The sequence below is a fragment of the Rhinoderma darwinii genome, chromosome 5, assembly GCF_050947455.1.
Source record: "Rhinoderma darwinii isolate aRhiDar2 chromosome 5, aRhiDar2.hap1, whole genome shotgun sequence".
In the NCBI taxonomy this organism is placed as follows: Eukaryota; Metazoa; Chordata; class Amphibia; order Anura; family Rhinodermatidae; genus Rhinoderma; species Rhinoderma darwinii.
Window position 1 is genome coordinate 283075559 of NC_134691.1, and position 26749 is coordinate 283102307.

The 26749-nt window shown below is 41.8% G+C and overlaps 1 protein-coding gene and 1 long non-coding RNA gene across 5 annotated transcripts in view; one reads left to right on the plus strand and one right to left on the minus strand.

Moving 5' to 3' along the window:
- Window positions 1-26749, minus strand: part of KCNH8 (potassium voltage-gated channel subfamily H member 8) — a 362579-nt gene that overhangs the window by 156665 nt on the left and 179165 nt on the right. For all 4 annotated transcript variants that reach the window (XM_075827220.1, XM_075827218.1, XM_075827219.1 and 1 more), the window contains exons 4-5: window positions 24669-24796; window positions 14636-14876 (exon numbers count right to left, since the gene is read on the minus strand). In XM_075827220.1, the coding sequence (XP_075683335.1) occupies window positions 14636-14876; window positions 24669-24796 (369 nt within the window). The remainder of the gene's footprint in view (window positions 1-14635; window positions 14877-24668; window positions 24797-26749) is intronic.
- LOC142651936 (uncharacterized) lies at window positions 13256-24995 on the plus strand. The gene is made up of 3 exons (XR_012847740.1): window positions 13256-13297; window positions 14697-14728; window positions 24708-24995. It is a non-coding gene; the product is annotated as an uncharacterized LOC142651936 (long non-coding RNA).

Genomic DNA, 26749 nt, shown 5'->3' on the forward strand with positions numbered 1-26749 from the left:
AGATAAACAGACAAGGGTACACAGAAGCTAGGGGAATGGGGCAGTTGCCCACGGCAACACCATGAGCAACTAGAGTAGTGAACGAGCCGAGTCAAACCAGGAGTGTACGAGGTACCAAACGCAGAACAGGAGAGTAGTGAGCGAGCCAAGTCAAACCAGGAGTGTACGAGGTACCAAACGCAGAGCAGGAGAGTAGTGAACGAGCCGAGTCAAACCAGGAGTGTACGAGGGTCTATATGGAGCAGAGGACAAAGTACAAGCAGCAGAGCCAGGAAACAGACAGAATCACAGGCAAAGGAGGAGCAGGAAGAGAAGGTATAAATAGACAGAGGGCGGGAGCTAGCTCCGTCTGGCCAGGCTGTGATAGGCTCTCCCACTCCTCAGCCTCCCAGCCTGATTGGTAGAAGGAGGGGTCACTCGATCAGACTTAGGAGCAGGTGCAGACTGACTAACCACGGGCGTCGACACAGAAGCTGTGTCTGGCAGATCCTTTACAGCAGCATAATAACTTATTATTTAAAGGAGTCCACAGGATAGGTCATCAGTATATGATCGGTGCAGGTCCAACACCAGGACCCCGCACCGATCAGCTGATCCGGCTGCCTTCTTACTTGAATAGGAGTAGAGCTGCAGTTCTGCAGAATGGCCGCTATGCAGTGGTCGGAGTCATCTGCTTCTGGCTCCAACTACTGTATACCGTTCAAAAAATCCGGCGCCCAGAGGCAGCCGGAACAGCTGATCGGTACTGGGTCTGGGTGTCGGACCCGTACAGATCATATACTGTGGGGCGTGGCCTAGCGCTGATGGTGGAAACACGTGTTGAAAGAGAGCTCCGAGTCTAAACTCAGCATCTCATATCATCCGTACACGGAAACTACCCCCGGTGATCGGGACACAACCGGACACCTTCCTACCACCATACAACATCACAGCGGGGCTGACAGAAGTGAGTTATTTGACCTACCCGGACAGATTGAGAGTGAGGCCTATACTACACGCGGCTGTAGTAGTGGATCCCCGCGGACCTCCGGCACTCGTGTCATCCCTTCCTGCTACCTTCCGCCTTCCGGCTCCTAGCTTCTGGCACCTGCAGCCTATATTCAGCAGTGCCCTGGACTGTTACAAGGTCCCTGCCTGTTACCGGAGTTGGAAGCGAGACGATACACATTGCAAGATACTCCCGGTGAGTGGGGGAAGGGGACTGTAATAGACGGCCATCTTATTGCCTGCCAGTTTACACAGCTTTGCTGTTTGGAGGACGTTCCAGCTCACTACTATACTGTCACTGCTATACTGTTACTCAGTGTGAGCTTCAACTTGTACACTCCACTGTATACATGGTAGCTTAAATACTTACCTGTCACTGGAACTACCAGAACATTTGCTTACTCAGATCTTCCTCAGCCATCATGGTCAAAACGACTAAGGATAAAATCATAGAAGCAACACCTACTCCCAAGGCCCATAAAACACAAGCGGATCTTGATACGTTTTTGAGAAAAAAGTTAGCTGCCTCACCGGCCTGTAAATCCAAATCCAAGCAACCGCAGCCCTTATCTGAGGACAACCTAATGGATGATGACTCTGATAGGGATAGCGCAGGCTGTAACTCTGACACTGGAAATGAATCTCGGATAGCTCCGGCTTCAAGAGGTTTTATCAAGCGGACACTATATCAAGCTCTCACCCCACTAGTGAAGGATCTTGCAGATATCAAATCTGACCTCCGTGGCCTAGGTACAAGGGTTGAAATGGTAGAAGATACGCAAAACGCTTTATTACATTATAGTGCAAACATCAAATGTGTTCTTGACCATCAACAAGATTGTATCAATGAGTCTTTATTGCGCATTGAAGACCAAGAAAACAGAAGCCGCAGGAACAATCTCCGGCTTAGAGGCCTGCCAGAATCAATTCTACATGATAATCTACCTCAACTGGCTATGGATATCTTCTCCGATCTCATAGGCCCTGATGCAGCCAAATCTGTCACGATTGAGCGTATCCATAGAGCTCTACGGGCCAAACCTCGCCCCAATGACCCACCAAGAGATATTGCGTGTGGATTGCTGAGTTACACAGACACAGCTGCAATACTGAAAGCTGCAAGAACTAGAAACGAACTGACCTATGAAACTTCTACGATTCAAATCTTTCAAGATATCGCTCCTTCCACTCTGGCAAAGAGGAGAGTGCTTAAACCTTTGCTTGATGCCTTACGAGAGAAAAGATTGCAATTCAGATGGCTCTTCCCGTTTGGTATAGCCATATCTAAAGATGGCCACCAAATTATCATTAAAAAGCCTCCAGATCTTGTAGCTGCTTGGGAGAAATTGGATATTCCACCTATAGATATCCCGTCGTGGCTCCCGTCTAATATGATGGACTTACCTCCTTTACCTAGCCCTTCATTTTGGAATCAAGTTCCAAAAGCCACTTCACCAAAAACCAAGAAGGCTCACACCCGGGCTAGACAGTTAGACACCTGACTGTCCTCTTGGACACTACCTGATGGCTCCATGATCGACCCGCTTCTCCATTAAGTTTGTGGAAGAAGTGCTGTGAGTAACATACAGATCTCCCACAATGATGTTCAACAGTTTATCATCTTGATATTTGTGAGGAGATAATGTTTTTTCTATTATAATCTGAGTTCATAAATGCCTAAATATGTAACCCTTCTACCATGTTCTGGTAGGTTTTTTAGTACAGGGTTTACTTGTTAATATATGTATACCATGTATTCAGTCCCCCAGGATCTTTCTGTACCTCAAGATTTACTCCTGTGGAAAAGGACAAACTGCCACACCTATATGATTTGTCATTTTCATTTTCATTAGCTGTTTTTGTCCTTATGGTGGCTGATAGAGATGAGCGAACTTATCAAAAGTTCGGTTCGGCTAGTTCGCCGAATTTCACAAAAAAGTTCGGTTCGGACCGAACTAGTTCTGACCGAACCTGTCACTTACGTGCGCCGAGCATGCTACTGTCCAGGGTGCTGATAGAGTTAATGGGCTGCACTAACTCTTTCAGCAACCTTCACAGTACATGCTCGGCGCGCGGAAAATACCATTTAAATGTAATAAAAAAATAAAAATTATACGTTCGTACTTACTTTCCTCCTGTCCGGCCTCCAGCGATGACGTTTCATCCCTTTCGCCGATGCAGCCAATCACAGGCTGTAGTGGCGGTCACGCACGTCAGGATGACGCTTCATCCCACGTGACCGCCTCTGCAGCCAATCACAGGCTGCAGCGGCGACATGAATGAAACGTCATCGCTGGAGGCCGGACAGGAGGAAAGTAAGTATGAACGTATTATTATTATTTTTTGGCATGTATGTATGTTGGCATGTATGTATGTATGTATATCTGTGCATGTATGTTTGCATGTATGTTGGCATGTATGTATATATGTGCATGTTTGTATGTATATTTGCATGTATATATTTGCATGTATGTATGTTTGCATGTATGTATTTTTGCATGTATGTTGTCATGTATGTATGTATGTATGTATGTTGTCATGTATGTATATATGTGCATGTGTGTATGTATATTTGTATGTATGTATGTATGTTTGCATGTATGTTTGCATGAATGTATGTATATTTGCATGTGTGTATATATATATATGTATGTATGTTGTCATGTATGTATATATGTGCATGTATGTTGTCATGTATGTATATATGTGCATGTATGTTGGCATGTATGTATATATGTGCATGTGTGTATGTATGTATATTTGCATGTATGTATGTTGTCATGTATGTATGTATATATGTGCATGTATGTTTGCATGTATGTTGGCATGTATGTATACATGTGCATGTTTGTATGTATATTTGCATGTATATATGTTTGCATGTGTGTATGTATGTTTGCATGTATGTATGTTTGCATGTATGTATGTTGTCATGTATGTTTGTATGTATGTTGTCATGTATGTATGTATATATGTGCATGTATGTATGTTTGCATGTTTTTATTTTTGCATGTATGTTTGCATGTATGTTTATATATATGTGCATGTATGTAATTATGTTTGCATGTATTTATGTTTGCATGTATATTTGTGCATGCTTGTATATATGTATGTATGTATCTTTGCATGTTTGTTTGTATGTATGTATGTTTTCATGTGTGTATGTATGCATGTATGTATGATAGTTTGCATGTATATATGTGTGTATGTTTGCATGTATGTATATTTGCATGTATATATGTGCATGCTTGTATGTATGTATGTTTGTATATATGTATGTATATTTGTATATATGTATGTATGGCCATGTATGATACTGTCTGCTGGCGCCCTGTATCTAAGTCAACTTTGCGGCAGGCTTCTATACATGGTATAACAGTCAGTATCACACATTAAACTGAATCTAAGCCTACGACATGTTTTATTTCATTATTTTATTTTTTTACAGGTTTGGTGTTTGGACTACGTCGGTTTCGAGGACTACTTCGATGACGGTTTTTTTTCTACAATAAAATGGTTAATGAGGGTTGTGTTGGGGGTGCTTTATTTCAATAAAATATTTTATCTATATCTTTGTCTTTTTCTTTTCAAATTTTATTATTACCACTTTAGTAATGGCCGCTGTCTGAGTGACAACATCCATTACTAATGCGAGGCTTAGTGTTAGCCGGTGCAGAGGCTAACACTAACCACCATTATTACCCCGGTACCCAAAACCACCAGGGGTGCCGGGAAGAGCCAGGTACGATCCAGTACCCGACCATCTGTTGTGATGGTCGGGCCCTGGGGCGGCCGCAGGCTGGTATTATGAGGCTGGGAAGGGCCAAAAACAGTGGACCTTCCCACCCTTGTAATGCTAGGCTGCTGCTGCTGTGTTGTATCTGGCTGGTTATAAAAGTGGGGGGGACCCCACGTCATTTTTTTAAATTATTTATTTATTTACATTTTTTTTTTAAAAAAGACATGGGGTTCCACCCAATTTATCATAACCAGCCACATACAACACAGTGTTATTAGCCTGGGAATGGACAAAACCAGTGGCCCTTCCCACCCATGTAATGCCAGACTGCTGCAGCCTTGTATATGGCTGGTTATTAAAAATGTGGGGGACCCGTCTATTGCTAAATTTGTTAAATTCCAAAAAAAAAACGACGTGGGGGTCCCCCCCATTTTTATAACCAGCCCGATACAACACAGCAGCAGCAGCCTAGCATTACAAGGGTGGGAAGGTCCACTGATTTTGGCCCTTCCCAGCCTCATAATACCAGCCTACGGCCGCCCCAGTACCCGACCATCACAACAGATGGTCGGGTACTGGATCGTACCAAGCTCTTCCCGGCACCCCTGGTGGTGGTGGGTACCGGGGTAATAATGGGTGGTTAGTGCTAGCCTCTGCACCGGCTAACACTAAGTACCGCCTTAATAATGGACGCTGTCAATCAGCCAACTGCCATTATCTAGGCACTAATAAAGTTTGAAAAAAAAAACACAAAGACAATTCTTTTTTATTGAAATAAGAAATCCCCAACAAAACCCTCGTTAACCATTTTATTAAAATTTGAAAAAACGCAGATCTACGCAGTAGTCCAACGAATCGTAGATGTAGTCCAATCGGTACATCAAAATCTGCAACAACATAAAAAAACAGTTATCAATGTGAACAATACCAATACTTCTACTCACCTACACACATATATACACGCACACACAAACAAACAACCATACACAGACACACACATATATACACAAACACAACAAGATATACACACACACATAAACAGACAAACACGCACATATACACAAACTCACACATATACAAACAAAAACACACATATCCAAACACACACACACACAGTTATACACACATACACGAACACATATACACAAACACATATACACAAACACACCCATATATACACACAAACACACACCCATATACACATACAAAAACACACACAAACATCTACACACAAACATATACACAAATACACCCATATATACACAAACATATACACAAAACACATATACACAAACACACCCATATATACACACACACACATATAAAAACAAAAACAGACAAAGTCACATACCCAAACACACATATATACACAAACACACACATACACAAACACGGTTTCTTTTAAATGCTGCTGGGGAACCCGCTCGATCCACTATATACGGCTGCGCTACAGTGCAGCATTTAAAAGAAACAGGATCCTGACCTGTCCATAGAGTTTAAGGCAGCACAGAGTATTTCAGGAGATGAGCGTGCAGATTCAGTGCTGCTGCGAACTCTGCTCTTACCATTACGTAGCTCTCAGTCTGTTACCTCTCCTCCACTCCTGTCCTCCAGAACACCTTCACATGATTGGCAAGTCACCACGTAATGGTAAGAGCAGAGTTCACAGCAGCACAGAGTATTTCAGGAGATGAGCGTGCGGATCTTGTGCGGGGTGGTGACTTGCCAATCACGTGAAGGTGTTATTGAGGACAGGAGTGGAGGAGAGGTAACAGACTGAGCTACGTAATGGTAAGAGCAGAGTTCACAGCAGCACTGAATCTGCACGCTCCTCTCCTGAAATACTCTGTGCTGCTGTGAACTCTGTTCTTACCATTACGTAGCTCAGTCTGTTACATCTCCTCCACTCCTGTCCTCTATAACACGTTCACATGATTGGCAAGTCACCACCACGCACAAGATCCGCACGCTCATCTCCTGAAATACTCTGTGCTGCTGTGAACTCTGCTCTTACCATTACGTGGTGACTTGCCAATCATGTGAAGGTGTTCTTGAGGACAGGAGTGGAGGAGAGATAACAGACTGAGAGCTACGTAATGGTAAGAGCAGAGTTCACAACAGCACTGAATCTGCACGCTCATCTCCTGAAATACTCTGTGCTGCCTTAAACTCTGTGGACAGGTCAGGATCCTGTTTCTTTTAAATGCTGCACTGTAGCGTAGCCTTATATAGTGGATCGAGCGGGTTCCCTAGCAGCATTTAAAAGAAACAGGATCCTGACCTGTCCACAGAGTTTAAGGCAGCACAGATTATTTCAGGAGATGAGCACGGGCAGCCGTTCGTTTTTCCGAGCCGTGCTCCCATCATGCACACGACCGTAAAAACACCCGTTATTGCGGGTCGTAATTACGACCCGCAATAACGGGCTCATAGACTTCTGTTACCCACGGGTACCTTTCCGTATTCTCACGGGAAGGTGCCCGTGCCGTTAAAAAAATAGAACATGTTCTATTTTTCTATTTTACGGGCCGTGCTGCTATAATTATAATGACAGCACGGTTCGCAAAAGCGGCCGGCTGCCCGTGGCCGGCCGGCCGTGCTCGTACTTACGAGTCGTAATTACGAGCACGGCCCGTAAAATAAAAAAATAGAACATGTTCTATCTTTTTAACGGCACGGGCACCTTCCCGTGAGAAAACGGGAAGGTACCCGTGGCTAACAGAAGTCTATGGGCCCGCTATTTCGGGTCGTAATTACGACCCGTGATAACGGGTGTTTTTATGGTCGTGTGCATGAGGCCCCGTAATGACGGGTGGCTACATGTGTGCACCCGTCATTACGGCAGCGTTGCTAGGCGACGTCAGTAAGGGTATGTGCACACACACTAATTACGTCCGTAATTGACGGACGTATTTCGGCCGCAAGTACCGGACCGAACACCCTGCAGGGAGCCGGGCTCCTAGCATCATACTTATGTACGATGCTAGGAGTCCCTGCCTCTCCGTGGAACTACTGTCCTGTACTGAAAACATGATTACAGTACGGGACAGTTGTCCTGCAGAGAGGCAGGGACTCCTAGCATCGTACATAAGTATGATGCTAGGAGCCCGGCTCCCTGCACTGTGTTCGGTCCGGTACTTGCGGCCGAAATACGTCCGTCATTTACGGACGTAATTAGTGTGTGTGCACATACACTAAATAGTCACTGTTCAGGGTGCTGAAAGAGTTAACTGATCGGCAGTAACTGTTTCAGTACCATGGACAGTGACTACCGATCACAGTACCTGTAAAAAAAAAGACGTTCATACTTACCGAGAACTTTCTGCTTCCTCCAGTCCGGTCTCCTGGCCGTTGCCTTGGTGACGCGTCCCTCTCGACATCCGGCCCGACATTCCTTGATGACGATGCAGCCTTGTGAGCGCTGCAGCCAATCACAGGCTGCCGCGGCCTCTGCAGCCAATCACAGGCTGCAGAGGCCTCTGCAGCCAATCACAGGCTGCCGCGTCAGAAAAGGTCGGACTGGAGGAAGAAGAGGGACTCGTCAACAAGACAACGACCGGGTACGTATGAAATGCTTTTTATTTTATTTTTAATCAGCAGCCTCTTTTCTCTATCAGTGATTGATAGAGATAAGTGGCTGCCGATTTGTATAATGTTTTTGACCGGGTTCGGTCAAAACGGGTTCGGCCGAACCCGGTGAAGTTCGGATTCGCTGCGAACCGAACTTTACCGGAAGTTCGGACCGAAACCGGGTTCGGTTGTCCCGGTTCGCTCATCTCTAGTGGCTGACAACCAATTTATTTTTATGTTTATTTACTTTCCTCCCCTTGCCTATCCTCCCCTTCTTTCCCACCCGTCTTCCTCCCTTACAGATAATAGGTGGTCTTTGTCACTTAATGGTGGCTATGTGTCGACTTGCTCTTTCATCTAATCCGAATTAATGACAGAACTGAAAGTTACCTCATTTAATGTTAGGGGTCTGAACTCTCCACGAAAAAGAAACCAAATTCTGCATCAAATTCTCACAGACAAAACTAAAATCGCTCTTCTACAAGAGACACATATTAAACACAACAAAATTCCAAATTTACGAAAGAACGTTTTTCCACACGTTTATCATAGCACCTATTCGTCCTCACGTAGAGGAGTGAGCATACTTTTTCGCAAAAGTGTGCCCTTCAAATGGATAGCTGATATAGTAGATCCAGAAGGTCGCTATTTATTTATTAAATGCCTCCTAGGCAATACTCTTTATACAATTGCTAATCTATATGCTCCTAATTCACAGCAAGCCCCGTGGATAGTTCAGACCTTACAACTGTTTAAACAATTTGCTGAAGGTGTTTTAGTGGTGGGAGGTGACCTCAATGTCCCTATGGATCCATTATTAGACACTACTGGGAAATCTCCCACCTCATATAAATACACTGCCAAACTTCGCAGGGTTTTCAACACCTTGCACCTATCGGATGCTTGGAGATTATTACACCCTTCTGATAGAGATTACACTTATTTTTCTCATACACATCATACGTACCACAGGTTAGATTATATCTTTATATCCCAATCCCATGTCCCTTTCTTACTCCATTCTAGCATAGGAAATATTCTCCTCTCAGACCATGCGCCTGTTCACATTACCCTGACATTGGCAGATGTTCCCAAGGGCCAATGGTGTTGGAGGATCAATGATACCCTGTTAGCAGATCCATCTCATCAAACTTATATACGGACACATATACAGAACTATTTTGACACTAATATCACGCCAGATGTCTCACCGGCCATCACCTGGGAGGCCCATAAATCAGTCTTGCGAGGAGAGTTTATCTCTCTATGTACATATATTAAAAAACAGAGATCGGCACTTTTGAATGCTCTTTTTTCTCAAATCTCCACACTAGAAAATCTCCATAAACGCACTCAAGCAGAAACCACTAAGAACGAATTATACACCCTGCGTAATAAAGTCATGGCTCTTCTCAATATTAAATCGGCCAAATTGCTGCAAATGTCACGGTTCAAAATTTACGCTCATGGTGACAAAGGCAACAAGACCATGTCTGCTCTTCTTAAAACTCATCAAGATAAAGCGTTCATTCGCAAAATTGCACACTCATCGGGCAACCTAGTCACAGATACAAACTCAATCGCTACGGCATTTCAGAAAGTCTACATGAACCTCTATAATCTTACAGACTCTAACATCTCTGTTCCCTCACCTACCACAGCCAAAAACGCTATACACTCATTCTTAGATTCAATTGACATTCCGCGAATATCCAACACCTCTGCCCAAAAACTACTAGCCCCTTTTTCCCCTACAGAACTTCTACAAGTCCTTCACTCTATCCCTTCAGGTAAAAGTCCAGGCCCAGACGGTTATACTATAAACTACTACAAACAATTCAAAGATTTATTAATAGCTCCATTCACTTCTCTTTGTAATTCACTTTTGACAGGCTCGAAACTCCCTAGCCAAGCTTTAGAAGCGCATATCACTCTCATTCCCAAAGAGGGTAAAGATGCTTCACAATGTGGCAGATACAGACCCATTTCGCTACTTAATACTGACATAAAATGGTGGGCTAAGGCACTAGCAGCCCGTCTTGGCCCTCTACTACCCAACATTATTGGACCGGAACAGACCGGATTTGTCAAGGGAAGACAAGGTTCAGATAATTCCTCCAGAGTTTTGAGACTAGTACAATATGCCTTAAACTCTCGTATACCCTTAGTTCTTCTCAGCACAGATGCAGAAAAAGAATTCGATAGGGTGGATTGGAACTATATGATTGCTTCCCTTGAGAAATTCGGTATACCTCATTCTTTCATTCAAGCGAAACTTTCCCTATATAGTGGCCCTAGTGCGAGAGTAAGAGTCAATGGGGTACTGTCGGACTCTTTTACCATTACTAACGGTACGAGACAAGGATGTCCTCTATCGCCAACGCTATTTATATTGGTTATGGAGACACTGATACAGAAGATCAGACAGGACCCCATTATTCATGGCTTGTCAATAGGTTCATTTACCCACAAAACAGCCGCATTTGCGGATGATCTGTTGATACTCACCACTAATCCTGAGAGATCTTTCCCGCAGATAACCCATATTTGGGATAATCTCTAATTTTAAAATAAATTTCAGCAAGTCCGAAGCCCTAAATATTTCAGTCCCAAAATCAACGATTCTCCAACTAAAAAAGAGCTCTCCGTATTTATGGACAGACACGTCTATTAAGTACTTAGGCATCCACATTACAAAAAACCCATCCCAACTCTATAAACTTAACTATCTCAACTTAATAGCTGACATTAAAACTTACTTGCATTCCTTACATATACCCTTTATGTCATGGATGGGCAGGAGGAATATACTTAAAACATATATTGTCCCCAAATTCTTGTATGTCCTCCAGACGGTACCTATCTGGCTTCCAAGGTCCTTTTTTCTACTAGTTAAAAGAACCTTCTCAGCATTTATTTGGAATAACAAACGTCCTAGACTTTCTTATAAGTATCTTATTATGAGTTCCAAATTGGGAGGCTTCGGCCTCTCTGATTTATTGTCATATTATAGAGCTAACCATCTACGCCGATGGACCGTATTGGCACATCGCGACTCGGGAAATATTTATGCCTCTTTGGAACGATCTCTTATGTCAGTTAGGGAAAAACAGGCATTTTGGGGTTTACGGTCAGCTATATCTAGCAAAATTTGCAAAGAGTCTTTACTTAAAGGTACCATTTTTGTCTGGCAAGAAGTGAATAAGTTCTCTACACTACTACCCTCCCCATCCTCCTTGATGCCCTTGAATTTACTTCCATGTCTTCAACATAGCTCTAATTCCTCCTCCTCTTCAGTTCCTTGGGACATATCGAATAATCTAACCATAGCTGATGTTCATGAGCTCTCAGGAGATACTGAAATAATGGATCTTATTGAAAAAGCCAAAATCCCGCCGGGGAATTTCTTACTGACACATCAAATTTTTTTAGAATGTCAAAAACTAAAGTTATCATATGTAACACCTAGTACCACTACTTGGTTGGAAGATCTACTGACCTTAACCCCATTCACTACCCCGAAATTATCACAGATATATCAGCATACTTTAATGATGCAAACAGATTTCAAACCACGATATATTGGGAAGTGGGAAGAAGAACTATGTATACAGCTTACTGAACCTGAAGTACGTTTCACACATGGTTTTTCTAGGTGTACGAGAATTCAAGAGAATTCCTTTAAACTGGTAACACGGTGGTATAAAACACCACTAGTGCTTCATGCTATAAATAACTCAATCTCGGACCAATGCTGGAGGTGTAAAGGGGCAATTGGTTCAATGTCACATATCTGGTGGCACTGCCCCATTATTAAACCATATTGGAGTCACATAGAAAAAACCATGAACGCCATTTGCTCTCTTCATATAACATTAACGCCGGAATTAATATTGCTATGGAAACCTATACCTGGATTTATGCCAAAAAATAATAATTTACCAACCCATATGATAACGGCAGCAAAATTACTGATTCCCTTGTTATGGAAGGACACCTCCCCCCCAACTTTTACACAATGGTTGGATAAGATGTTTGAAATTCAGAGATTTGAAGAACTTGCACACTGGGAATCTAAGACACGTGAGAAATATTTATCCACATGGTCCCCCTGGCTCGATTTCCCTGATTTTGCTAACCTCTAAATGTTGTCCAGACTGGGAGCTCTGCTTTAAATGGTAAAATTGTATATATATAACTATGCTGGTACAATATATGTCAAGATATGTTATGAGACAATGTTTGGTTATCCTGGTAAACAAGAGATGTAATAACGACACATAAACAGCAATTTTACATATTGCTTTTATGTTTACTCAACCTACTTATCTTGACCACTTAATTATCAATCCCAACCTACTTATCCTCTCCTTACCTTCCCCCTCTTTCCCCCTCCCTTACCCCCCCTTCTTATATCTTTTATACCTGTTATATTACAACGTTAGTTTTTCATTTCTGATTATCAACAAGAGCTCTGCGTAGCCAATATTCTGATATAACGTTGTATACCTTGTTCAAATATTCTAATAAAAACAGATTGGAAACACAGATCATATACTGATGAACTGTCCTGTGGATAGGTCATCAGTTGTCCCGTCGTGGACAACCCCTTTAAATTATTGAAAATCATTGAAAAAGTCAAGTTAAAGTTTTTTGCCTCTGTGTATTTAACGCGTTAAAATTCAAGTTAAAGATCGCTACATCGGTAGGTAACTGCTTTATCTTTAACAAACTTATGTCCACTCTCAAATACATTAATGCATATAAAAAGGAAGTTCTATACACATGTATTGACTCATTATCCAGTGATTGACACTTTATGAACTTGAAGCACCTAATCTGATTTCTTACCTAAATAGAAAGAAACTAGGCAGTCCATGTAAATCAAGTACATTGTAGTGATAAACATAATCTCAGGTGATTTACTCCCACGGTTGCCTATTAATAGTTATTTCTTTACAGCAGACAAGTACTAGATGGCCTAAAGCCTTTTATCTACAGGTATAAACCGTTATCAGTTACTTCTATAATCACTGACTAGAAACACTCTGCTTCTGTACAGATAGTGTTTATAGTGAATGTCCACTTTTTAACACATTTTGGTCTGTGCTGATTAATGATTTGATATACCTTTGTAGCAGTCTGCTTTCATTTTGTCTGATACAGAGCTTCAAATCCCCTGTATAGACATAGGGGGAAATTTATCAACTTTCTATGCCCGTTTTTTGGCGTAGAAAAGTACCAAATGCCACAAAAGTCCAAATTTTCAACCAAAATTGTACTTTTGCTGCATTTATACTGCTCGTGCCACTTTACCAAAAAGTGGACGGTCTTAGCAAAAGGGCAGGGCTACTGGCGGCACAACAAATTTATGCCAGAAATTGTTGTATGTCATAGCTCAAATCCACACCAGCTTACAGCTGGCGTAGATTTGACATTCTGGTGGTCAGACGTGCAAAGATGTGACTAATTTATTAAGCGGCTATGAAACTCCAGTCTAAATAAATTCCCCCCAAAGAGTACAAAGATAACATTCTGGCGGGCTGCAGCTGCCACTAGGGGGAGCTCAGAGGCTTATTTCATTATTGAGTTTCAATGTATAAACAGTACCTAGTAAGCTCCTAAACTCCCCCGAGTGGCGGCTATAGAGATATATTAGGAATAAATCAGTACACAATGTTGGACCTAAAAATGACATAGTGTTAAAAGGTGAACATTCACTTTATATTGAAGCTCTGATTTTGATACACTATAAATATTATATGTTGGAGTTGCATTATACGAAATATCTTCACTAATATATTACTGGAATCACAACGTTAACAAGCCAAGGGTACTCTGTAATAAAGCTACTGAATTCTGAGCAGGTCTTGTTCACCAATACTACCCTGTTGTTGCCTTCTGTGAAATGCATGTTCCCTTTAAGACAGCCTATATTCTATGGATGTACTACTTAAATTGGTTTCTGCAATTCCAGTTGGAAGAATAGTATTTCAAACTCGAACTTCAGCAATTGTCCCTATTAAATAACCACTTCTCAAAAAGCCCTAATGATGAGCTGATCTTACGTGGGAAAGCTGCAGATGGCCACACATGTTAGCAACAGTTGCATGGTGCCCATTCAAATAAATTTTAATTATTGGTACTTTTATTATATTGCATAAAAAAATAGATAAAAAATAAAACATATTGATTTAATATAAGTAATAATATTTAAGTTGTTTAGTTTTTATTTTTTTTAACATGAAAATAGCTATTTCTAAACAAAAAAAAAATCACATGTTGAATTAGAGTAGAACATACAGTTAACATGATTGGTCAAAGAGAAGCAGATCTTACCTATAATAAAAAGAATTTCCACTGATATATCACTAACAGTTGTGCTTCTTGTTGATGACAGGTCATCGTTGTCCACGAAGGAAACATTGTAAGGTACAGTAACAGCAACATAAAACGTTGCTAATAATATAAGCCAGTCCCAAGCAGCTTTAAAAGTGCTAAAATGTAAAATTATAAACTTTGTTTTCTTTGCATCTGAGACTTTATATTCAGGAATTGCTGGTTTATCTACAAAAACATTCTGCAAAACAAAAGAAGAGCAAAAAATAAGGCTAGTTGTATTCGACAACTGGAAAATACATTATAATCTTATAACACAATGCTGCCTCAGTGTCATTGCTGCATGCTATGTAAACACACTTGAAAATCCTATACATTTGGAATATATACATAGATCCCTATAGACCTATCCCAAATTGGTCAAAATTGTATATAAAGAAAATGTTGCCTCTTTCATTTGCAGGCAGTGTCCTCAAGGTCAGCAATCGAGAATTTGGGGATGTTCACACGGCTAAGCAAATTACGTCTGAAAATACGTAAATACGTAAATAAAGCTCGTGATTTTCAGACGTTTTTGCAACTACTCACGTTTTTCGTGGCGTATTTTACGGACGTTATTGGAGCTGTTTTTCAATGGAGTCAATGAAAAACGGCTCCAAAAACGTCCTAAGAAGTGACATGCACTTGCTTGACGCGGGCATCTTTTTATGCGCCATCTTTTGACAGTGACGCGTAAAATTACACCTCGTGGGAACAGAACATCGTAAAACCCATTGAAAGCAATGGGCAGATGTTTGTAGGCGTAATGAAGACGTCTTTTCAGGTGTAATTCGAGGCATAAAACGCCCGATTTACGTCTGAAAACAGTGCGTGTGAACATACCCTTAAAGCAACACTTCCGGTCCCGGGACAACATTTTAAATGTGATGGTGTATATGGAGTATTAATATCTGAAGCCCTCGAGTTGTGCCTCTCTGCTGTGGATCTGTTGTTTTAGGCTCCAGTATGTACTGTCTCAAACTGGCTGCAGACGAGTCTGAGACACTCCCACTGTTCTCGGATTGGCCAGATTGCATGAGCAATTCTGTCCAATCCGTGAACAGAGGGAGTGCCTAAGACCCAGTCTGTGAAGCGCTGTGGTCATTTTGAGACAATAAAAAGGGGACCCTAAAATGACGGCTCCACAGCCGAGAGGCACAACTGGAGGCTACCAGGTAATATAACTCCATATACCCCATCCCATTTATAATTTTGTCCCGAGACTGGAGAGTTGTTTAAATATTTAGGTATGCTCTTATTATTCTGTGATTTTTATATAAAAACATTGAAACCCCTTTAAAGTGGATATGTCACGTTGAACAAACTGTTGGAAATACGAGCAGCATGTTAAAGCACAGAAAGAGTTGAGCAAAGTATTATATATTTTTGAAAAACATTCAGTATAACTTGCAATATATTTTTTTAATCTATAGTCAAACTGATTCTGGAGGGCAAGCTCATTCAATGATTGCCACTTTGCCAGCCTTTGACGCATAATCAATAGGGTAAACTACCAATCATTGAGTGAGACTAAACTATATATCAACTGCTCCTGAAGATAGGAGACATGTACAACATGATCTACTACAACTGTCCAATGGCTTGAATATCCACTATTTGCAAGCTCCAGTTCACATGTGTACCGAGAACCTCTGCTAGAGACATACTGCACATTTTAAGTACGATTTCTCTCAGACAACTTAATTATTTGTGGCATTAATTTATGTTGCTGGAAATGTTTTTCCTCTGATGACATGATAGTGGCTGCACCTCTAAATTGCAAATCTTCTGTTCCGGCAAAAGGTATTGGATATTGATCTATTGACTGTACAGGCCATTGGCGTACATTGAACTTGTTGTTGTGTTCCTGAAACCAGCTTGATATACAGTTTGTGCCAATTTCCTGCTGGGTATATCTACAAGAAGGGTAGACTCTGGCAGGAAAGAAACAAGCATAGTCAGAAACAATGCTCAGGCAAGCTGTGGGATTAAAGTGACGCTCAATTTGTATTTACGGTTCTAAAGTGTTGCACTAAACATTTCTGTACACTATAACTACCAGCATCAGCAAGACTGGATGGGTTCATGGATTCAGTAGGTTGACTCCAATTTCTGACCCTACAATATGCATGAAGCAGCAGAAACCATGATTTATCAAGTAAGTTGACATTATTGCATTCTTCAGTGTGCTGACTGATGTCTATTAAAGACGCCCAGCAGTCCCGGTTGTGCCCTAGAAGTCAGTACAGTAAGTGCATGATGTGTTCTTATGTTGGCCCCTCTCATTCATCAGTCATCTCTTATGATCCGGTCGCATCTTTCCCCCGTGGCCTGGCATTATTGAAGTATATTTAATTTGCCATAGTAGTAGCCTTTGGAGAATCCCCAACACAGAGTACTGGCTGACGTTTGATGCTGCACTGACAGTGAGTATAAGAAACGCATGCAATGTTCATGTAAGTGCATGCCTGACAAACTCCACCCCCCCACCAGCGTCTCTGCTACTATCCTACAGAATCCAATGATCAGAAGGTAAATGGACATTTTGCATGTATATATAAGTATATATATATATATGTGCATTTTTATTTGTGTATATTTCTATGTATATATGTAAGCGTCTATATATGTGTGTGTATATGTATAGCTATATATGTATGTATATGAGTATATACATGTCTATATGTGTGATATAGATAGTACTGGGTAAACGTGCTCCCTTGATTTTATGCAGCACTGCGGGGTCAAGTGTCTAAATTACATACAAAGAAACTCCAATAGTGAAAGGGCAGGTGTCTCTAATAAAGTAGCCATTCAATGTGCATACCTATACAAATATATACATTTAAACACACACACACACACACACACACACACACACACACACACACACACACACATATATATATATACATACATACATACATACAGTATATAGAAAATGTACCGTACTGTGCAAATGTTTTGGGCTGTTGTGGAGAAATGCTGCAAAGTAAGAGTGCTTTCAAAAGAAACTTAGTGCAGCCATTCAAAGACACATCATGCTTATTTCCCTTCAAGATTGGAAGATGTCCAGCAGTGCCATCAGCTCAGAACTGGCAGAAATAAGTGGGACCCCTGGTACACCCATCTACAGTTTGGAGAAGTGTGTCCAAAAGTTGTCTTCATAGAAGAATTGTTGCCAAAGATTCATACCTTCGATGTGGAAACAAAGCCAAGCGACTCGACTATACACGAAAACATAGGAACTGGAGTGCAGAAAAATGGCAACAGGTCTTCTGGAATAAGTAAAAATTTGAAATATTTGGCTGTAACAGGAGGCAGTTTGTTCACCGAAGGGCTGTAGAGCGGTACAATACTTAGTGTCTGCAGGCAACAGTGAAGCATGGTGGAGGTTCCTTGCAAGTTTGGGGCTGGATTTCAGCATATGGAGTTGGGGATTGGGTCAGGATTAATGGTGTCCTCAATGCTGAGAAATACAGGCAGATACTTATCCATCATGTAATACCATCAGGGAGGCATCTGATTGGCTCCAAATTTATTGTGAAGCAGGACAACGACCCCAAACATAAAGTCAATATCATTAAAAATTATCTTCAGCGTAAAGAAGAACAAGGAGTGATGAGATGGCCCCTACAGAGCCCTGATCTCAACATCATTGAGTCAGTCTGGTATTACATGAAGAGACAGAACGATTTTAGGAAGCCTATATCCACAGAAGATCTCTGGTTAATTCTCCAAGATGTTTGGAACAACCTCGCTGCTGAGTTCCTTCAAAAACTGTCTGCAAGTGTACCTAGAAGAATTGATGCTGTTTTGAAGGCAAAGGGTGGTTACACCAAATATTGATTTGATTTAGATCTCTCTTCTGTTCATTCACTTTGCATTTTGTTAATTGATTTAAAAAAAACTAACAATTCTAGTTTTGAAAGCTTTATTACTTTGCAGAATTTTTCCACAACTGGCTAAAACTTTTGCACAGTACTGTATATCTATATATGTGTATGTAAGTGTGCCTATAAAAGTGTATATATTTGTGTATATGCAGGGGCATAGCTAAAGGCTCATGGGCCCCGATGCAAAAGTTCTTATTGGGCCCCCCCCGCAAACTTCTCATGGCCGACGGTCCGCAGCTTTCAGCTGCATCGCTGGGTCTCCTAAGTGACCCAACAATGCAGCACTAGCAGCCGGGGCGTCACTAAGGCTGGGTTCACACACCCTATTTACGGACGTAATTCGGGCGTTTTAGAATTGAATTACGTCCAAAAATGTGGCTTAAAAGCGTTGGCAAACATCTGCCCATTCATTTAAATGGGTCTTACGATGTTCTGTGCCGACGGTCATTTTTTTTACGCGCCGCTGTCAAAAGGCGGCGCGTAAAAAAGACGCCCGCGTCAAAGAAGTGCCTGTCACTTCTTCAGACGTAAATGGAGCCGTTTTCCATGGACTCCATGGAAAAACAGCTCCAATTACGTCCGTAATGGACGCTGCGAAAAACGCCTGCACATGCCTTTACGGCTGAAATTCCGGAGCTGTTTTCTCCTGAAAACAGCACCGTAATTTCAGCCGTAACGGATGCTGCCATGTGAACATACCCTCAGGGCTTAAAATGTCAGGGGAAATAGCCCCAATACATATGTGTCTGCCCCAAAAAATAAAATGTGTGTATAGGAGACAGCATAGCATATCTATAGCACTATGACCCTATAAACTATGGATAGGATTAGATACATTGGCTCAGCAGACAGTATCACACATGATAGGATTAGATACAGTGGCTGAGCAGACAGTATCACACATGATAGGATTAGATACAGTGGCTGAGCAGACAGTATCACACATGATAGGATTAGATACAGTGGCTGAGCAGACAGTATCACACATGATAGGATTAGATACAGTGGCTGAGCTGACAGTATCACACATGATAGGATTAGATGCAATGACTCAGCAGACAGTATCACACATGATAGGATTAGATACATTGGCTCAGCAGACAGTATCACACATGATAGGATTAGATACAGTGGCTCAGAAGGCAGTATCACACATGATAGGATTAGATACAGTGGCTCAGCAGACAGTATCACACATGATAGGATTAGATACAGTGGCTGAGCAGACAGTATCACACATGATCGGATTAGATACAGTGGCTCGGAAGGCAGTATCACACATGATAGGATTAGATACAGCAGCTCAGGAGACAGTATCACACATGATAGGGCCCAGCAGACAGTATCACACATGATTGGATTAGATACAGTGGCTCAGCAGACAGTATCACACATGATAGGATTAGATATAGGGCCCAGCAGACAGTATCACACATGATACGATTAGATACAGGGCCCAGCAGACAGTATCACACATGATTGGATTAGATACAGGGCTCAGCTCGCTGACATTGCGGCTCCAGCACTGGACCCAGGAAAGGTAAGAATAATAATTTTGCCTTTTTATGTGTTACTGATTATTTTTGTGTGTTTGTGTTTTTTTTACAGGTTCGGTTGTTGGACTTCGGATACGAGGACTTCAATGACGGCGTTTTTTTTATTCTCAATGAAATGGTTAATGAGGGTTGTGTTTTTTTATTTCAATAAAATATTTTTTCTATGTGCTTGTATCTTTTTAACCTTTATTATTACCGCCTTAGTAATGGCCGCTGGCTGATTGACAGCATCCATTACTAAGGCGGGGCTTAATGTTAGCCGGTGCAGAGGCCAACACTAACCCCCATTATTACCCCGGTACCCACCGCCACCAGGGGTGCTGGGAAGAGCTGGGTACGAACCAGTACCCGTCTATCTGTAGTGACGGGCAGGCACCGGGGTGGCCGCAGGCTGGTAGTATTAGGCTGGGGAAGGCCAAAAACAGTGGCCCCTACCACCCTGGTAATGCTGCCTGCTGCTGCTGTGTTGTATCTGGCTGGTTATGAAAATTGGGGGGGACCCGACATCGTTCTTTCGAATTATTTTTTATTTTTTATTTTTTTAAATGACGTGGGGTCCCCCCATTTTTCATAACCAGCCAGATACAATAAAGCAGCAGCAGCAGCCTAGCATTACCAGGGTGGGAAGGGCCACTGTATCTGGCCTTTCCCCTCCTGATAATACCAGCCTGCGGCCACCCCAGTGGCCGACCATCTCTACAGATGGTCAGGTACTGGATCGTACCCGGCTCTTCCCTGCACCCCTGGTGGCGGTGGGTACCGGGGTAATAAAGGGGGTTAGAGTTCGCCTCTGCACCGGCTAACACTAAGCCCCGCCTTAGCAATGGATGCTGTCAATCAGCCGGCGGCCATTACTAAAGCGGTAGTAATATAGTTTAAAAAAAACACATAGAAAAAATATTTTATTGAAATAAAAAAAAAACCACACAACCCTCATTAACCATATTATTGATAATAAAAAAAAAGCCGTCATCGAAGTAGTCCTGGAATCCGCCGTAGTCCAACGACCGAACCCGTAAGAAAACACACAAATTAAACGATTAGTAACACATGTGTTAGGCTTAGATACAGGGCCTATGTGTGATACTGTCTGTGGGACCCTGTATCTAAGCCTACCACAACGTAGGCTTAGATACAGGGTCCAGCAGACAGTAATCTTATACAGTATAAGATTACTGTGTGCTGGGGCCCTGTATCTAAACCTACAGTGTGGTAGGCTTATATACAGGGCCCAGCAGACAGGATCACGCATGGGCCATGTATCTAAGCCAACCATGTGATTGGCTTAGATAAAGGGCCCAACAGACAGCATCACACAATCTGTGATCCTGTCTCATGGGCCCCCTAAGCCTGCTACATCGTAGGCTTAGGGGTTGTGTAGTCCCTAAACATCGATGGCCTATCCTCAGGATAGGCCATCAATAGCTGATGTGTCTCCCGGGACCCGCAAATCAGCTGTTTTGAAGGGGCCGCAGCACTCGTACGAGAGCTGCTTCCCCTTCATTTCACTACTCGCTCACACTGTGAATCGCCGACACCGATTCACAGTGTGACCGGAATGAAGTGACCGGAATGAAGGTGAAGCAGCTCTCGTACGAGTGCTGCGGCCCCTTCAAAACAGCTGATTGGCGGGTCCCGGGAGTCAGACCCCGCCAGTCAGGGCTAATCTTACCTTCCTCTTCAGCCGCGGCGGTAGTTCTGTCGTCTCGATGCTGTGCGCGGCGCATAGCGCTGTGACGTCATGCGCTGCGCACAACGCTTGACGTCAGGACCTCCGCTGCGATCCGGATCCAGGAAGGTAAGTAAAGTCTGTTACTATAGTAACAGGGGCCCGCGGCCCGAGTTACTATAGTAACTTTTTATTGATGTGGTGCGGGGGGCTGTGGGCCCCCCTGGCTTCTGGGCCCGGTCGCAATTGCGACCGCTGTGACCCCTATAGCTACGCCAGTGTGTATATGTGTATATAGGATAACTACTGTTAAAAATAAGTCTTCTAACATGTCATTGGAATAAAGGGGCAGAAGTTTCTTGCTGAATAATGTGCCCCTTCGACTCCAAATGAACTATTCCATTTCTTCTGGCCCTCGAAGAAAGATGACAAAATCAATCAGATCCAGATGTGCACAAAACAAAATGAATTTACCCTAGAGAGGAGAGGGTTTAGGGGTAATAATATATCATAAATATGTAAGTGTAACTGATCAAAACCAATGCAAACTTCCTCTGAATACAGGCGTTTTAAGAGCTGATTTTGAAGCATATTTTGAACCATATTTTCGAAGCATTTTGTAGTGTCAATGGAAAATCAGTTTGTAAAACGCTTCAAGTGACATGTCATTTCTTTTTTACTTAGTGTATTTCTACTAGGCATTTTTTAAATCAGCAGCATAAAAATACTTGTATGTACTACACTGTGCATTTCCAATTTACTTCTACCTGCGAGTAGAACTGTTCTACACATATATTTTCTGATGTCTCAACTGTTTAATAAAGACATATTGAAACAGAAATCAATGAAATGCGGGTTGCAGGTGTTTTTTAAATGTGTGTTGGAGCGTAATACGAGTGTTTTCCGCTCCTTAAAACACCTGAAAATAAGCTGTGTGAACATGCCCTTATTCTTTTTGCGCACCCCACAGAAAACTTGTGGCCAAAAGTATTACCAAACTATAGAGGAACATGTTCCCATAGGATTTGGTAATGGCTGAATGTGTGGCTAGATTTAAGAAAGAGCTAGACAATGTCCTTGAGAATCACAATATGCAATATTTCTGGCATTATTTTAATGTGGATCTGATCGGTCTGATTGCCAGTAGGGGTCAGGAAGCAATATTTCCACTCTAGAGCAAATTGGTTAGATGGTCTTGTCTTCTTCTGGATCAACTGAGGTTTTGTAAGTATGAAAATGTTGAACTTTTGAAAAAGTCATTTTTTCAACTTACTGGCTATGTAAATATGCTGAGTAGTGATGGCTATATAATGCCCCCATAGCTGCCCCCACAGTACAATACCCCTATAGCAGCCCCATATACAGTTTAATGCCCTATAGCTGCCCCCACAGAGAATAATGCCCCCATAGCTGCCCACACAGGATAATGCTCCTATAGCTGCTCCCACACAGTTTAATGCACCCACAGCTGCCCCACCCACAGCATAATGCCCCATAGCTGCCCCACAATTTAAAATGCCCCCATAGCTGCCCCCACACAGTATAATGCTCCCATAACCACCACCATAGCTGCCCTCCACACAGTATAAAGCCCCCATAGCTGTACCCATGCAGTATAATGCCCCCATTGCTGCCTCCACACAGCCCCAATAGTGCCTAATAAAAATATTAAAATACATACTCACCTACGGGCGTCACTATATCGTGCCTGTCTGCACCGAGCCGCTCATTGCTCACGGCTCACTGCATAGTGAATTCAACTGTATTTGCGTATCCTGAGGACGCAGGTACAGTTGAAACCAGGAAATCAGTGAGGGGCTCATGACCCATCGGAGCTCTTTACACAACCACCCAGGGGGTCGCGACTCACAGTTTGGGAAACACTGATATAGAAAGTCATACCTCTACCCTTTATTTAGCCCAATAAACAACTTCTGTCTTCATCTACTTTAAGCAGCAGAACATTAAAATAAATACTGGCATCTAAATATAAATGTTTTAAAATCTAGGAAACACTTAGACCCTTCATATTATAATGTACATGGCTTTCATTGTAAGAATAGTGTCAGTTACACTATGAGAGATTTCCCAATAATTTAATATTGCTGCCACAATTATTCATAACTTTATCATAAAGATAAAACAAGCATAAAAATGTCTTTCATTACTATGCCAAAACTGATATAGTAATATAATATAAGGCTTGTGTCAGGTAGCTATACTGTCTGAAAAGCAAAAGCCATTAGAATCAATTACTGTTCAGTTGATTACCCGTCAAGACTCAAGAGGTAGAAGAAGTTAAGGTAGAGCAATACAGTATGGAATTTAATTAAGCAGTCTTGCACCTTACACAAATGAGTTAGAATTACATTATATCTGCAGATCAGTCAGGTTTACTGTTTCAGGCTCTAGATAAAGGGTTTTGTCTGTTTCAATGACATACATAACATAGAGACTACTAGGGGGCTGCTATTGGTCCGTTGGAAAGAGGGGGCCCAGCCCTGATTAATTCAATTCCCTTTGCTATTGGGTGGGATAATCTTTTACAGGACTCCAGTCTACATAACAACTACAGGAATTGGCCAAAGAGACATAAAAAAAGGTTTAACGAAAGAAAGAAATCAACAGGCTCTGCTAAACCTGGCACAATAATAAGAAGCCCATTGCCATCTTTGCTATAAGCCCCCATTCTTCAATGTGCAGCAATGACAGTGTTGATGAAACTATTGATGATTTCAAATACTGTGACTTCAACAGCAACATTTCCACCGGAAACAAAGGTTATTGAAAAGTTTTTTGTATAATTTGAGAAGTTTATCCCCTAATGTGTAGCGCAATATAAGTTCAACAAATTATAAATATTGAGTTCTTACTTTATTAAGCTTTAACTTGTTCTTTTCTCTCCTTTGTAGGTGACCGGAGATGTGATAAAGGACAGCTCGACTCCGTCTCCTTGCTGCCTCAAAATGTGACCCTGATTTTCCTCTGCTTCTGTATTTTTCTGTAGAACAAAAGTAACAAGCAATTAAATATTACCACATGCAACTTTAACCTTATGGAGCTGAATGTCTATGACTCTCTTTAAATGTAATAAAATATATAATGACAGACTTTACTATTGTTCTAGCATGAAAACCAGATCTAAGAATTCTGGAAACTGAAAATGTAGCTGAATTGCTTTAGAATAAATTTGGACACTGAGGAGTAGGATAATTATTAAGACCATTTTGCCATTGCAATCCAGATATTACATTATAATAAATATATTTTTTAAGGCTTTGGAATAACTGTGGATGATTTCAACATGTATCATAAACTATCTTCTGATTTTTGGTGTGTCAGAAAGGAATAAATGGTAATTATTAGGGTTCTGCAAGACTTAAGAATTCTACATACCGTGGAACTCTGCTTGTAACTGTATATTTTGTTTCAACTTAAAAATTATCTGCCAGTTGTGGTCAGCGTGAACGTCGAGCAAGACACACATCTCCCTTGCTCCATTTCACCTAGGTACAATCTAGTTCTATCTAAGCTCCAATAGCCACTACAGCCCATAAAAATAACTCCCCACTGCTGTACTCACCTTAGAGAGACAGATTTTATTTAGTTCCCAGTTCGTCGCTCGTAGACCCTAGCTGGTGTATCGGTGTTGCCCCGAAACCATGGAGGCACGCTTTGGCATCATCAGCACTTAAGGCCTAGTTCGGCACTGCAGCCACAGGATAAAGTTTTTCAAATTGCGCCAATATTTTAGTACTACATACTTACCTACTTTCTACCTTGCCTCCAACAATCGCCTCTTACCACACACACCAATGGTCTTAAAAGGACAGTGACTTATGTTCACTAACTCATAGAGGATATATACATGGGGTCTGTGGCCAAATTTTTGCTTGGACTATATTTCAATGGTACTCCCATGTGAAGATGAAGGGGAGGGGGCGCAGTTTAATGTAGCAATAGATAAGTGCATAGTATCTGTGCTCTACTATAACTGCCTCGTAGAGTCTTCAGAAGCTTTTGTGAGATGTTCATCATGGTCAAAGTGGATAAAAGCGGTGTATGGGGAACCCCCAAAAAAAACAAAAGAAATCCCAATTTAAAATGTATACATTTCTTAGGAGGTCTACCCCAACTAAGCGAGAGCCTAACAAAATGGCTTCAGTCACAGCCACAGTGCCAGAAGCAGTAGAATCCTCAGAGACAGAAAGTACTGGAGAAGCAAAACGGGTATGGCCACTTCCTCTATTCAATTGTCACAACAAATCATGCAAAAGATAACAGAGAACGCTCTCAATCCTGTCATAAAGGAATTAACAGATATCAAACATAAGATGAGGCAAATTGATGACAGGGTTTAGAACTTAGAGGAAACTCAAGCCTCACTCCTTTTGTTTGGCGAATCTGCAGCCACCGCTTTCGTCACTCTCCAATTCCTTCTGAACAGCGTGTACAGACATATATGGAGGATCAATACAATAGAGGAACTAGAAACAATCTCCGTTTGAGAAGAATAACAGAGAGTGTTCCTATATTGGCAGTTATTTACACAACAAATTTTACACCTGATCTCAGATCATGCACCGGTATCTATGGAGATCAATATATCCTCTCTCCCTAAGAGGTCATATACCTGAAGACTTAATGGAACCTTTCTGAAAAACGACAAATAGCATATATTAACTGCCCTTAATAACGTCTGCTCCAAGATAACGGACAAGTCCACACCCTCCTTTCGATTATTTTAGAAGCTCATAAGACTGTGGTGAGGGATGAAGTCGTCTCCCTAGGTTCATACATTAAAAATGCAAAAAGTAAAGACACTGATGATACTTTTAGCTAAAATTGTAAAACTTGATGGGCAACACAAACAGTCATTAGCCCCTGGAGTATTGACTGAACTCACTATTCAAAAAGCGGCTAAGGCCTATTTGCATAGCCACCATAACAAGGG